At 47.9% G+C, this 14,949-nt stretch overlaps 1 protein-coding gene across 1 annotated transcript in view; it reads left to right on the top strand.

Annotated features, from left to right (window-relative positions):
- Positions 1-14,949, top strand: part of LOC147727442 (maestro heat-like repeat-containing protein family member 1) — a 109,006-nt gene that overhangs the window by 37,205 nt on the left and 56,852 nt on the right. Inside the window, exons 8-9 of the mRNA XM_086963118.1 lie at positions 7,585-7,692; positions 8,884-9,004. Coding sequence (XP_086819244.1) covers positions 7,585-7,692; positions 8,884-9,004 — 229 coding nt within the window. The remainder of the gene's footprint in view (positions 1-7,584; positions 7,693-8,883; positions 9,005-14,949) is intronic.

Below are 14,949 nucleotides of genomic sequence, written 5' to 3'. Positions count from 1 at the left end.
CGCCATTGGTGATTGAGGAGTTACTAACATCTAGTGGTGAGGTGGTCAGGGAGGAAAGGGATGTACTGGCGGAATTTCATGCTTATTATACCGAACTGTACAAATCACGGTCAGGTCACCTAGAGGAGGATATAGACGACTACCTGAGCTATATCCAGATGCCCTTCCTAGCCAATTGGCAGAGAGAATTTCTTATGGCACAGTTCCAGAAAGAGGAGATTTCGGAGGCGCTAGAGGGAATGAGGTCAGGCAGCGCTCCGGGGGCTGATGGGCTTACGGTGGCCTTCTATAAGGCTTTCCAAGACAAACTTGTACCACACTTGATGCTGCTTTTTGATGACATTTGCCAACAGGGTAGTATGCCGAAATCTATGAGGGAGGCACTTCTCATTACAATCCCGAAGCCGGGGAAACCCCCCAACGAGTGTGGCTCGTATAGGCCGCTCTCCCTGATTAACGTAGACGCCAAACTATACGCAAAAGTTCTGGCTGCGCGTCTGGCTCTGCTTGTCCCAGATTTGGTTGCTCCGGAGTAGGCTGGGTTTGTCCCCGCTCGGAACTTGACGTATAACATCCGTATGGTGCTAGACACCATTCAACATGTCTGGCAAGAGAATAAGGCTGTTGCTATCTTCCTGGACATGGAAAAAGCCTTTGATTCAGTGGAGTGGCCGTTTATGCTCAGGGTTCTGCGTAAGTATGGGCTGGGCGAACCTTTTTTACAGATGCTAGGGGCCTTGTACTATAAGCCGACTGCACGATTGAAGATAGGGAACTCGGTCACTGCCCCGATTGAGATCAGCAGGGGCACCCGACAGGGTTGCCCCCTCTCCCCGCTTCTGTATGCTTTAGTGGCGGAACCGCTGGTGTGCGCTATTAGGGAATACCATGGGTTTGAAGGGATCAACTTCCCTACCTATCAGATTGGCATTTCGACGTACGCTGACGATACCCTGTTATATGTTCGTGAACCAGAGGAGAACTTGGCGTCTGTCTTGCGGGAAGTGGTGAGGTTTGGAGCCCTGTCTGGTTTGCGGGTCAACTGGAACAAGTCTGTGGCGTTGCCCCTGACCCCGGTGACCCTCCTGTTTGACTCGGAATACCCGCTGCAGTGGACCACGGATTCTATCCGCTATTTGGGGATCCGTGTCCACACTGATCCTGAGATACTGGTGCGCGAGAACTATGGTGTCGCGTACTCTAGACTGGTGGATGATGTGGAGGTGTGGTGCAGGCTTCCGCTGTCCCTGATGGGCAGAATAGCGATAATAAAGATGGTGGTCCTCCCCAGGTTCCTCTTTCTCTTTGCTAATATCCCCGTGGTGCTTTCAAAGGCTTTTTTCCGGCAGCTCACGCAGACGCTCATCAGGCTTGCGTGGGGGGGCAAACAACCGAGGGTTCAATGGCAGACTTTAATGCTCCCCTATGAACGAGGGGGCCTGGGGGCTCCAGATCTGGAGCGGTACTACAGAATAGCGCAGGGGGCTCATCTACACACTTGGATCCATGGGGGCCCTGGCATCCCGCACGTGAAACTTGAGCGCCTCTTCGCGGATCCCACCCCGCTCCTAGCCACAATATGCTGCCCTGTTGATCGTAGGGTTGGAAATTTAGACTCCATTGCAGCTACGAACCACGCTTGGCATGAGCTAGTCCGCTCCCGGGATAGCGAGCTGCTGTATTCGCTCCTCATGCGTGTGGAATGGGCGGTGTGGTTGGCCCCTCTGACAGAGAAGGGGGTCCTTAAGGCGTTACGGGACTTGGGCATAGAAAAGATGGGGGATTTCTTCTTGAACGGCACGGTAAAGACGTTGCATCAGGTCCTGCAATCCCATCCTGGGAAGACGCTGTTGCACAGTTTCCAATATCATCGGGTCCGTAGGGCGCTACAGGTGTTGCTGGGCCCGGAAATGTTGGAGCCGCAGGAGGTCCCGGAGCTTACATATGTTATCAAGAACCCATCGTCCAGTAAGTTGGTTACGAATCTTAAGAAATTGGGGGACCGGCACAAGCAGTACCCAATCTCCAAGGCCAGATTGGCTTGGCAATGTGATCTCCAGTTGATGGTTTCGGATGAGATGTGGCACTACTGTTGCACGAACACTAGAAAGATTTCACTTAATAGCAGACATCGTTTGATACATTTTAAGTATCTGCAGCAGGTCTATTACACACCGGAAAGATTGCACAGGTACGGACTGCGGGAGTCGGCGGAGTGCGAGCGGTGCCACTTTCCCTCGGCTGATTTCTTACACATGTCCTGGACTTGCCCTAGTATTCATACATTTTGGCAGGGGGTATTCTCGGAACTTAGTGTGATGTTGGGGACGGAGGTCCTGCGGTGCCCGGCACTGGCGCTGCTGGGCTTTTCCAAGCCACTGCCGGTGGCAGTGCGGCGCTTGGCGGATATTGCGCTGCTGACTGCCAAGCGCCTGGTTGCGCTGTGCTGGATGAGGGGGCCAATTCCTACTAAGAGGCGCTGGGAGACGGATTTACTGTACTGCTGCACACAGTCGGAGGTGTATAATGAACTGCTTCCCCCGAAGAGTCACCCTAATTTCTGGGGGCTATATAGGGAATATCTGTGTGCCAATGGGGGCGGAGAGTCAGAGCCTGAGGGGGAGGAGCTGGATGAGATACAGGAGGGAGGGGTGGAGGCGTCAGAGATTGACATACTACACGTTTGACTGTTCTTTTTTGTGAGGTAGTCGCCTGGTTCCTTGTTGCTGTTAGCTGTGATGTGGGGGGTGAGAGAAAAAAAAAAAAAAAGAAAGCCACTTAGTAGAGAAAGCACAGTTGTAAATCTGGTGCATGTGCCAGATCATTCTGTAAGGCCCGCCGCCCCTATGGCCGAGCCTTTATTGTCCATCAACCAGTCACAACAAAGTCTATCAATAGTATCATGGAACATTGCTGGGCTGCGGTCTAATGGGGTGTCTCCCGACTGAACTTCCTTTGGTGAGGCAAGCGACATATGTATCTTTCAAGAAACATGGTCAGTTGAACCTTACTATCACCTGGGTTATTTAAATTATTACAAACCAGCTCCTAAGGCAACAAGGACGCCCTTCGGGGAGCATCACAATCTAGGTCCGGCAGGACATTGGCCTTACTATAAAACCACTACAAATGGCTAGCAATGATGTCCTTGCTATCCGTCTGGGGTGCAGGCCATGTGGCGACATCGATATTTATAACATCTATGCTAGAGGACACATAGGAGGTTGTAGATCGGAGACAATTTCTGGCCTAGATGAGCTTTTACATAACATCTCTTGGTCTTCCTCTGTAATTTTAGAAGAGATTTTAACAAACTTTTGAGCCCTTTGATAGTGGGGAACTGGACCTAGCGGGGTGGAGGACGAGCAGTGGGACATCCCTAATCTGTAAATACCCCCAATCAGAAAGTGGACGGAGGCTGCTCTACAGATGAAGGCTTTAAGACACGGACATGGTCTAAGGGCAGTTAACGGAAGAACAAGATCGGATAAGCATGGGGCATATACGTTTAGCAATGGCCGTAGTTCAAGCAGGATAGATTATATGCTAATTAGACTAAAAATCTGGCATACCCTCCAGGATATGGTCGTAATGGATAGACACAAGAGCAACCATAACCCACTCTGTACAACACTTGTAATTAAGGACTAAAAAGAGCTTTCACAATCTTCAAATTTTTCACAGACGGGTGAACTGGCATTGACCAATGACATGCAACATCTTAAATAGCCAATGGTAATTGAACGCCAAGATATTCTATCAACTATTAATTCAGACCTGGAACATACTTTAACGCAGATGTTCTCTCTTCATTGTGACTCTTGCACACTGAAAGATACAATACTTTTACATAATACCCTTTTTGATATAATACTCACATAGTTTGAAACCCTTTCCTGATCAAAGACCGAGGCAAGTCAGCAACAGTCTCACTGGTATAATAGTGATTGCAAAAAAGAGCATAGAGCCTGGGGGAGGAGAGGGGGGGGGCAATAAGATCAGGAGACTAGCTTAGATTCCAACACTCAAGAAAGTTATACAAGAAGGTGATTTTGTCTGCCAAAAAGGCCTGAGATGAGAAAAGATGGCGGGACCTTATTGAAGCTTGTAAGGAGAGGAACATGCACCACTTTTGGAACCTGTTAAAATGGGGTGCAGGAGGCACAGGTAATCACCGCAAAATTATGTGGAGCCTGCTCTGTGGGTTAGGTTTTTTTCAGATCAATATGCATTTAATGATAAAATGGATTATGACCCTTCTTGGGTTTATTTTAAATCATCGGATACTGTCTTCAACTTAGCTGATGTGACAATGACGCTGAGCACTATCGCCATTGGGAGAGCGCCAGGCATAGACAAGGTCCCCGCAGATATTTTTCTCCAGGACAAAGCCAATAGGGTCAATACATAATGTTTTTAGCAAATGCAATTGCTCATGGAGCTCCGATCCCGGACACCTGGAGAGGGGCGGAGATCATCCCGATTTATAAAAAAAGGAGATACATCCTTACTCGGGACCTACAGGCAAATAAGCCTGATAAACTCAATCCAGAAAGTCGTAGCTCGACTTGTCTTGGCAAAAATTAAAACCTGGATTGATGATAATGACATTTTGCGTCCTCTTCTGGGCTAATATGAGCACTATTGATCAAGTATTCCGATTTATTTACATTTATTGGCGGATAGTAACACTTGGAAAAGGAAGCCTTTATGCAGCCTTTGTTGATCTTAAGTCTGCTTTTGACTTGGTATCACGGCCCAAACTGTGAGGGTACTGCAGGAACTCCGCTTGCCCCATACCTACTTTTCCTAATTGTTCGCCTCTACGAATACAACTATGCCCAAATTTGTTGGGGGTGCAAGGAAACAAGACTGACCAGTTCCCGGTAAAGATGGGAGTAAGTCAGGGTTGCATTTTAGCACCTACATTATTCTCACTCTTTATTAATGGTATTGTTAGCTTTTTGGCTTCCTTTTCCACAGATGCTCCAGTTTTAGCAGGCACAAAAATTCCCATGTTAATGGTGTCGGACGATATGCTTATACTGTCTAAAACACCGAGTGGGTAGCAGGATTCGCTTTTGCATTTTGAAGAATATTGCTTATTGCGTGGCCTAAAAGTCAATAGCTAAAAAAAAAGTTCATGACCTTTAACCCACATAGGTCATTTAATGGGGAGTAATGGAAGGGCAACCCGTGAAGCAGGTTGATGCATTTACTTATCTAGGCATCACCCTGCATAAACGACTTAGCTGGAGGCCGCATATTGACACCATGGCCTTAAAGCACATGCATTTGGCCGGAGCCATGATAAAGGAACATAAAACATTACCCCGGCGCTGCACATCTATAGTTCAAAGTTACTGAGCTCAGCTCTGTATGGTGCTGAGCTATAGGGCTTCGAGAAAATGCATCCTCTAGCTGTCTCCGAGAATACGTTCCTGAGTTTGGATAACAAGCCTACGTCAAAGTACCCCCTTGCTCCCCCTGCACTATGATTTAGGCAGAAAAGCCATAGTAGACCTTGCAAGGCTACGCCCTATTCTCTTCTGGTGTAGAATCTGGCATACCCCAGAATTGGCCATCTTTGCAGACGGTCTTAAAGATATAATGGAGGCAGATCACTTCCACAAGATTGGCTGGCTACGCAACATCAGATCATTAATAATAAGCATGGGTATGCCATCACTGTGGGATGATCCTAGTGCTACGGAGTTCCCGCAAAACATTTAATTGAGCAAAAGAACTGGGAACCGTTGGTGCAAGAAGCAAATAGAATGAGCGATGCCACCTCTCTAACAAGGAAGTTCTAACAAACTAAACCAAATCCATGTATTGAGACGTAATTACTAAGCCCCTAGATCGCAAACTGTATTTTCAGTTTAGAGCAGGCTGCTTAACTTTGAAGTCCTTTCCAGCTGCATGGTCCACTGTGGCCGATGACAAATGTCCAAACTGCGCTGACGCTGAAGAATCATACGCGCATGTGCTATTTGTCTGTCCGGCATACGCTGCTCCCTGCAAAGCCTGGCTGACACCCATTTGTAGGAACATGGGTACTCACTTGTCAAGTGTAGCAATGAGAATATTGTGTTCTGATCTATCAGTCTTGTGCGCAGTATCAGTAGCAACGTTTTTGAGATGGATGTAGACAATTAGATCTAGGCTCCTTTAGTACCTCTGTGAATGAAGTCTCCTACCGATAATAATAATATGTTATATTTTAATGCTTGGACTCTTTTTTAAACTATCTATCAATTAGTAGCATACATTTTTTCTATTAACATATAGTATATGCTCTTTTAATGTGTTTGATTCTCTCTTTTTATTCAAATTTTCAATATATTGTATTTTTTTTTATAACTTGGAAAATCGTTTTTATGTGACTTGCTTTTATGACATCTGTCGAATAAAGCTCATGTTGACTGACAGCAAGGCCCTACCTTAAAAAAACAAAACCTATGAAAAGCCTTTTTTTCGGAAAGGCAAGGGTCAGTTTTGGTCACGATTCAAAATGGTGGGCTAAGATAAAATGGTGCAGCGAATGCAAATTTTTACATGAATAAGTGCATAATCAAAACAGCAAAAACAATTTTATTCTAACAAGGTCTGATGCCGGGGACAATTCAGATGTCTGTCCTTGTGTTGCATCGCACTGTAAGAATGATGCTTGAACACCTAGATCCCATCTTAGTTAACCTGATGCACATTTTGACTGGCTTGAGTGCAAATAAATAATATGTTCAGACACTTTGGGAATGGGACTGGCTCAAAAGCAGTGCTCTCAGGGAGTATAGAGGCCAACCACACAATCCAGCCTATGAGAGCCAACTGCCCCTTAGACTTTGCCCGGGCTAACTGGGCAATTTCTGGGTTGATTGGGGAAGGCACATGGGCATTCAGCTACTGCACTGATGAGCTAGGCTTTTCACTGATAGTGAATTATCTAGTATGTTATTTTCTGTTGCATACCCCACTTTACAGTTTAAATGCCTAACAGGGCAAACCACCAAATCCAGCACAAAGTACCACGAACATACTTCAAATCAGTATTTCATATCAGAACTGCCTCCCATAAACGTAGTTCCTGGTATTCTTTAGTCTTTATTGAGTGTTGTAAGTCCCATAAGGTATCACATACTTCCTCATCAAGTCATGGGGGAAGGGCAAATCTGTGTGGTGAGCACGAGATACTACCTTGTGGTGCCAGAGGCGCAATGTCCCAGGTGTAGTGTCCCATGTATCAGAACCTTATATATTATAAGTGAGTCCACCGGTATTTTGACAGTGTATGAATGCTATACCCTCCCACGCCTAATGACGGGGTATTTTTATACTCAACAGAGCGGAGCATGAGAGCATAACTGCATTTGTACATTTCTATTTACATTTTTGAGGCTAGTGGTTTTGCTTTTACATTTGGATTTGTCAAAAGGTTCTCTTTGTGCTTGACCACCTTGATTAGATTAGTTGTGATGTTTTAACTCCCAAATCTCTTGTCCCTTTATAAGGAGAGAAAACACAATTAAAATGATGGGAAAATCCATCTTATTTTACTTTGCTTGCTTTTTTACATTTCCACAGTTCGCTAGTCACATGGATGATGAATCTGATGTTGAGGAAGAGACCATCCTCATCCAAATCTCTCAGCTCCTCAATACAATTGCATTACGCCATAGAAATACTGATGAGGTAAGCGAGGAGGATGTGAAACAAGGTGGGTCATTTAACTAGGTTTATAGAAAATATAAACTGCAGAATATCCAAAGACTCCTAATTTCCCAGGTGATCTTCATTATTCTCCGGCTCACAGACAAGCACATTTTTGTAAAGTTCCCTCTGCTGCAGGGTTGTATGTTGGAACCATGCAGGCATTTATCACTCCTGCCTTAACAACGTGTTCTGAACCACGATTGCATGTTTGAAACGCATTCCTTTACCACAGAAGTCGTTACAATGAATTGCCTTAGGGAAAACACTGGACTTTGGAATAGTAAAATTTACTATTCCAACTCCAGTATGTGCAACAGTAGGGAAAGTGTTGGCCATAAAGTCCAAAATTAGTCCAACAATGCTTTCCTTTAGGCAAGTCATCGTAACTACCTGTGTGGTAAAGGAATACATTGTAAAGACGCATTAGTGAGTTGGATCACATTGTCAATGCACACAGTGGTTCGAGACACAATGTAAAGGTTGTGTCCTCTGATGGAGGAATGGAGGTCTGCTGTCCCATGCAGTACTTCCCAGGGTTTCGAACATTTGTACAAGATCACCAATTGAATCCTACCTCATTCATTTGAATGAGGCAGGAGGGTTTGCAACTTTTTCTAAATAGACTGAAATGAGACTTAATGGTACATCAGTCATATTGCACAACATTGCTACTCAATTTGCATCTCCTATTTGCTACCCGCCCCATGATACATCGGGCACCAATATTTCATATCAACAGGGTTGTTCATTTCCAGCCATTGCTTTGCGTATCCTGGCACATTCATGACGATTCCAACAGATAATGAGCTAATTTGCAAACCTCATCTCACTTGTAGGGTTTTTGGAAAGTAACATGTTTCGCACATTCTCTGCACATAATGGGTTCATTCTGATTGGATGCAGAATCCCAGATTGTAGCATTAAACAGGGTTATTGCTACATCAGTGTAATACTAGGCCTCTGCCTTGGACCCCATCAGTGAGGAATTGTATCAGCAAGTGGATGAATCAAATGTAGCCCCATCTCTTGGAGAGGGGAGCTTGCAACATTCCCCATGAACTAAATAAAATGTCAAAAATCCTCCCACCAGCCATGATTGTTTATCTGTGGGAATAAAGCCTTATTAAATGCTAATGATACAAATAATACATTCACCACTCTTTCTTGCAGGAATTTTGGAAAGAGACTTTGCTCTACATGCTGGAAGAGGACTATACTTCATCTGTGCCAGCACTGTGCCAGATGCTACTTGTTGTAGATAAGAAAGCAAGCATCAACTTTGAGGAATGTGGTGAGTCTTAACCATCCTACTCATTGATACCGTGGGATCTACCATTGAAGGTGGTTAATGCTTCCTCCTCCTCTCCCCAGATTCCCTCATATTTAGTAATGATCTGGCATGAGGTGGAGAACCAGTGCATTAGCTCAGGAGTTTTGGTTAATTTACTATGGTATGTGGGTGTCATTCTTTCAATAACAGTTTTTGCTCTCCTTTTGGCGATATATGTATCTGTGTTGATGTTGCTGCTTTCTATATAATAATAAATCTTTATTCGGAAGTAGTCACATCCATAAAAGATTTAAAAAAATATAAAATATAACTATAAGAAGAACTTCATTACATTAAAAGAGATATTGTGCAAATTTGCATGGTCCAAGCTGACGTCAGTCGCTTCTTAAGCTTCTTGATCTAAAAGCAACCCTCAGGAAATTTGTGGCAACAAAAAGGGTATGGTTGTTAGGCAAAACCTACAAATACATTACTACAACCCAGGCTTGTCTAAATTTCATGGATTTTAAAAGGGGCCTAAGAATCAATCTCCCTGGGTGGGGAAATATTTACACAAGAAAACAAAGTGTAAGGTGTCCTGTGGAGACCTGTCGTTGCAGCCACAGGACCCTCTCATGTTTGCAGGTAAATTACCAGACGGGGAGACCAGTAGATGGTGTAGCAGATTGAATCTAAAACTGGTTACTAAAATTCTATCTAAGGGGTTTATGAGGGTAAATAGATAGTTCTCCCTGCCCTGACTTATCAAAACAGGTCCTCTCACGGTTGGTTGCATAAGCTCAGTATTTTCGCGCTGAGCAGCGGTGTGTTTAAAAAAATCTAATCTCAGGTCCTGAGACCACACTGCGTCACATTTCAGAAAAATATCCGCCCTGCCAAGAGCCATAAAGAACTTTTTTACATACTGCAGTAAGGGGATTTCAAGTGTATGATCTAGTGACAAACAGTATAAAATAATCAAAGAGTTAAACTCGGCCTGAACCCTAGATGTTGCTTGAAAAATATATGTCACTAGTTATGAATACCCTATTTATGAAACATGAGTTTTTAAACATGAACTGGGAATTATTGCTGCACCTGCCCAGATGACAATGCTTTTAGTGAACTAAGAGGCAAGCCAGGAATCATGTGCACCCTATTAATGGCCTTGATTCTTGTTATACATGGAGAAAACATTTTGTCTAGTAAATAAAACGTTTTTTAGTACATCAGAAAAAGTGAACTTGCATATTTGAAGGTGCTCTCTTATGTGATATGTAGGAAGGGGGAGGCTCTAGTTGGCGCAGTGCAACACTAGCGACAAGCAGGGTCTCTCTCTTCCTCGTCAGGGCTGAGGGTTACCTTCCAGACAACCTCTGCTTACCCTCTAGGTAGTGTGGCTTAAGCAGTCGTAGGCTAATCTTTGGGGCACATAGGGTTAAACACTTGCAACAGTACACCTTTACAACCAACCCACCACACAACGAGACCAGACTGTATTCCGTAAAAATATATATCTTTATATAGATTTTAAGCAGGCTTGTGAATACAGTCAATATACTTTATGTAAAACGGTTGCAGGTTACTTGATTCGGGTTACCACAGTTCTTATGGAAGTTCTCTTGAGGCCCGTAGGCCGGTGTTAACCAAAGTTCTTGTGGAGCCGGCGGCTTCCAGGGGGATCTGTCCCACGTCGCGTTGCCTTCCCGGGGTCGCGGATCGTTGCGGCTCTTCAGCCGAGCAGGTCACTGGTCGTCCGGGGCAGCGGTGTTCTGTGGCGGCAGGGTCCTCTCCTCGTCGTCCGCTCCAACCCTGGAGGCGGCGGCTGTGCGGTGGTGGCAAGTGGCAGTACGGTCCCCAAGTGCAGGACGTACCCAGCCAAGTGCCGGTGCAGCTGTGGGCTCACAGCTGGGCTGTCGGGCAAGCTACCGACCTTGCGGATTCTCGTAGGGCAACTGTCCGTCTTTGCAGGTGAGTGACTGCTCGCTATGCAGTCACCTCGAGAGCTCGGACCGGACGGGTCCTCCTTTGCTTTGCTCTCGGGCTCCCGGTGCAGTTGCGGTCACGGTGTTCGGGCCAGCGGCGGCTGGTCCTCACTTTGCTTCCGCTGTTGCTTTGGGCCCCGGTCACGGTGGTCGGGAGGATGTTGATGCCCTAGAGGAGATTCCTCCGTCAGTGCTGCGGCGATGGTCAGCACCCGCAGTCGCTTTCTTCCAAGGGGGTAGCGTCCACTGGTCCTGGGACGCTGGTCAGGGGGCAAGTTCAGTCGCAAGCCCTTGGAGATCTCTTTAGCAGAGTTTGGCACAAGTAGAGCAAAAGTCTTTTCGTAGTCTTTTTGTCTTCCTCTCCTTCAGCAGCAAGGCACCAGACACAGGCAAGAGTCAGCACCCTTCCTCGTCTCTCACGGTCCTTCTCGTAGGGCAGAGTCCTTCTGTGGCCCAAACCGGATCTAATTTTCAAGGAGCAGGGCTCCTTCTTTTATAGGCCAATTCTTTTGTTCTCGCAGGCCAGGGGGGCCTTTGCATAGCCACTCTCAGTTCTGGAGTACCCCCGCGGGTGTACTCCGGCTTCTGCTTTCAGTGTGAGGGGCAGGCGCATCAGACGCCCCACAGGAGGTGGAGCCAGCATTGTCCGGACAGGGGTGGCCAGAGTACCTTGTTGATGGGGGCTTCGCCCTTCCTGGGCCAGGTGCCGGCAGAGTCATCCGCCGCTCCCCAGGAGGGTGGAGCCAGCATTGTGGTGGCCGAGCACAGTGACAGTTCGAGTCAAGAGGCACTCCTACCTCCCACTAAGGTGTAATCTGCGCATTCACCACCTGTCATCCCTCCAGCCCTGTCACTCACACATCCCAGACAGTCAGATACACATACCAGCAGAGGCGGCTGAAATGGTTAAGCAAGCAAATGCTAACTTTCTAAAAGTAGCATTTGCAAACCCAGGATACTGAAATAAACTTGACTACAAGAAATATCTCATTATCCTGAGTTCAGGCATACTAAACATGACTCACCACCATGCTCCTTGAGCCTGCGGGGATTATAGGGTGTAATAACCCTCGCAGCTCAGTCTGGCCTAATGGAGCAGGTAGCCTTCAGTAGTGAAATACGGTCTTCGTTGTAAGTCACTACTAGGACATGCCACGCACATCAGGGCTTGTCCTACCTTGCACCTACAACGCACCCTGCCCGTAGGCCTACCATAGGGGTGACTAATATGTAGTCAAGGGAAGGGTCGGTGCTGGCAAGTGGGGACACTTGCCCAGCTAGCGTGACAGTACGAGACCGCACGCGGGTTCTGCGGTCGCAGTTCCCAGACACATCTTTACGGCTGCTTCGGTGGGTGGCGCAACCAGCGCTGCAGGCCCACCAGCAGTATTGGCATCTACAAGCCCCGGCACTCTCTCGTGCGCTTTACTAGGGACTAACAGTAAATCCAATGCACCAATCATGGATACCAATCGTATGTACAATTTACAGTAGGGAGCACTTGCACTGCGGCACGGATCAGCCGTGGCGCAGTGCCCTGAGTATCGGAAAACCAGCAAAACATCGGAGGCACATCAGCAAAAAGTGGAAGGGAGACTCACGCCAAGGTGCCAGGTCTAACATGTGTCCCCTCCAGCTGAAATGTGGGGGGAACTATCCTTCCCCAGGGAGTTCCACATCACTAAGGCGGAAAAATCTGGACAGACCGTCAGTGTTGGCGTGATCGGTGCCAGGGCGGTGTTCCACCGTAAAGTCCATACTCTGTAGAGAAATGGACCACCTCAACAGTTTCGGGTTCTCACCCCTCATTTGCATCAACCATCTGAGGGGCCTGTGGTCTGTCTGAACTCGGAAGTGAGACCCAAACAAGTAGGGTCTTAGCTTCTTCAGCGCCCAGACCACAGCAAATGCTTCTCGCTCTATTGCACTCCACCTACTTTCCCGTGGAAGTAACCTCCGACTTATGAAGGCTACGGGTTGGTCAAAGCCCTTCTCAGTCATCTGTGAAAGAACAGCCCCTACACCATGCTCTGAAGCGTCTGTTTGCACAATGAACTCCTTGGAGAAATCTGGGGCCAGGAGCACGGGCGCCGTGCACATGGCAGTCTTCAGGGTGTCGAAAGCCTTCTGACAGGTGTCAGTCCAAATCACATTCCTGGGCTGCTTTTTCGAAGTCAGCTCTGTCAAGGGGGTCACGATCGTGCCATAGCCCTTGACAAACCTCCTGTAATACCCAGTGAGCCCCAGGAAGGCTCTCACTGCAGTCTGGGTCTTGGGGGGTTCCCAAGCCAGGATGGTTTCGATTTTGGGCTGCAAGGGGGTTACCTTGCCACTCCCAACTTGGTGTCCCAAGTACACCACTGAACCCTGCCCAATCTGGCACTTGCTTGCCTTGATTGTGAGGCCTGCTCTGCGCAGGGCCATCAACACTTCCCAGAGGTGTCGCAGGTGTTCGGGCCAGGTGCCGCTGAACACCGCGATGTCATCCAGGTAGGCGGCACTGAACTCGTCCAGTCCCGCCAATACCTGGTTGACCAATCTCTGGAAGGTGGCAGGGGCATTCTTCATTCCAAATGGCATAACCCGGAACTGGAAATGCCCATCTGGTGTAGAGAATGCCGACCTCTCCTTTGCCCCATCGGTCAAGGCGATCTGCCAGTACCCCGACGTCAAATCAAACGTGCTGAGAAACCGGGCAGCCCCTAGCCGATCAATGAGCTCGTCAGCTCTGGGGATGGGGTGCGCGTCAGTCTTCGTGACTGAATTGAGTCCTCTGTAGTCCACACAGAACCGTAGTTCGGGTGTGGCTCCCGGCGCAGCAGCCTTCGGAACCAAGACCACGGGGCTGGACCAAGGACTGCTGGAAGACTCAACCACCCCGAGGGCAAGCATCTTGGAGACCTCCTCCTTGATGCAGGCCCGGACCCTGTCAGTTACCCTGTAAGCCTTATGCTTTACCGGTAAGCTGTCTCCAGTGTCCACATCATGGACGCACCAATCTGTGACACTCGGAACCAGGGAGAACAGGTCTGGAAACTGCCCCAGCAACTGGCGGCAGTCCTCCTGTTGTTCGGCGGTCAGGGAGGGTGAGAGGTTAACTCCATCCACTGACCCATCCTTCTCACAGGCCACCAAGAGGTCCGGAAGAGGCTCCGACTCCTCCTCCATTCCGTCATCGGTTGCCAACAACATGCCCACTTCGGACCTTCGCAAGTGGGGCTTGAGGCGGTTGACATGTAGGACCCGCAAAGGGTTCCTGGGCGTCTTCATGTCCACCAGGTATGTCACGGGGCTCTTGCGCTCCACAACCTCAAATGGTCCTGTCCACTTATCCTGAAGGGCACAGGGCTCCACTGGGGCCAAGACATACACCTCCTTTCCAGGCTGAAGCTCGACCAGAGTGGCATTCTGATCGTACCACCGCTTCATTTCTTCCTGGCTCGCTTCCAGATTTGCCTCGGCAAGTTGTCTGAAGCGTCTGGTCTGGTTTCTGAAGGCCAGCATGTAGCTATATACATTCTGGGGAGGTTTCCTGGGAGATTGCTCCCAGCCTTCCTTTACCAAACTCAGTGGTCCTCTCACGGGGTGACCGTACAGCAGTTCAAAGGGGCTGAACCCTAGGGACTTCTGTGGTACCTCGCGATATGCAAACAGCAGGCATGGCAAGAGGACGTCCCACTTACGCCTCATCGGACCTTCCAGGCCCATTATCATGCCTTTGAGGGTTCGGTTGAATCTTTCAACCAACCCGTTACCTTGGGGATGGTAGGGTGTGGTGAACTTGTACGTTACGCCACACTCCTGCCAAAGGGACTTCATATATTTCGATATGAAATTGGTCCCCCTGTCGCTCACCACCTCTAGAGGGAATCCTACGCGTGAGAAAATTCCCATCAGTGCACGCCCCACCATGGGAGCCGTCACTGTCCTCAGAGGGATGGCTTCAGGGTACCGGGTGGCATGGTCCACCAAGACCAGGAT

Source organism: Lissotriton vulgaris, chromosome 3_1 (assembly GCF_964263255.1).
Source record: "Lissotriton vulgaris chromosome 3_1, aLisVul1.2, whole genome shotgun sequence".
Lineage (NCBI taxonomy): Eukaryota > Metazoa > Chordata > Amphibia > Caudata > Salamandridae > Lissotriton > Lissotriton vulgaris.
The sequence above is the reverse complement of the archived record's forward strand: the minus strand, read 5'-3'. Positions and strand labels throughout refer to the sequence as shown.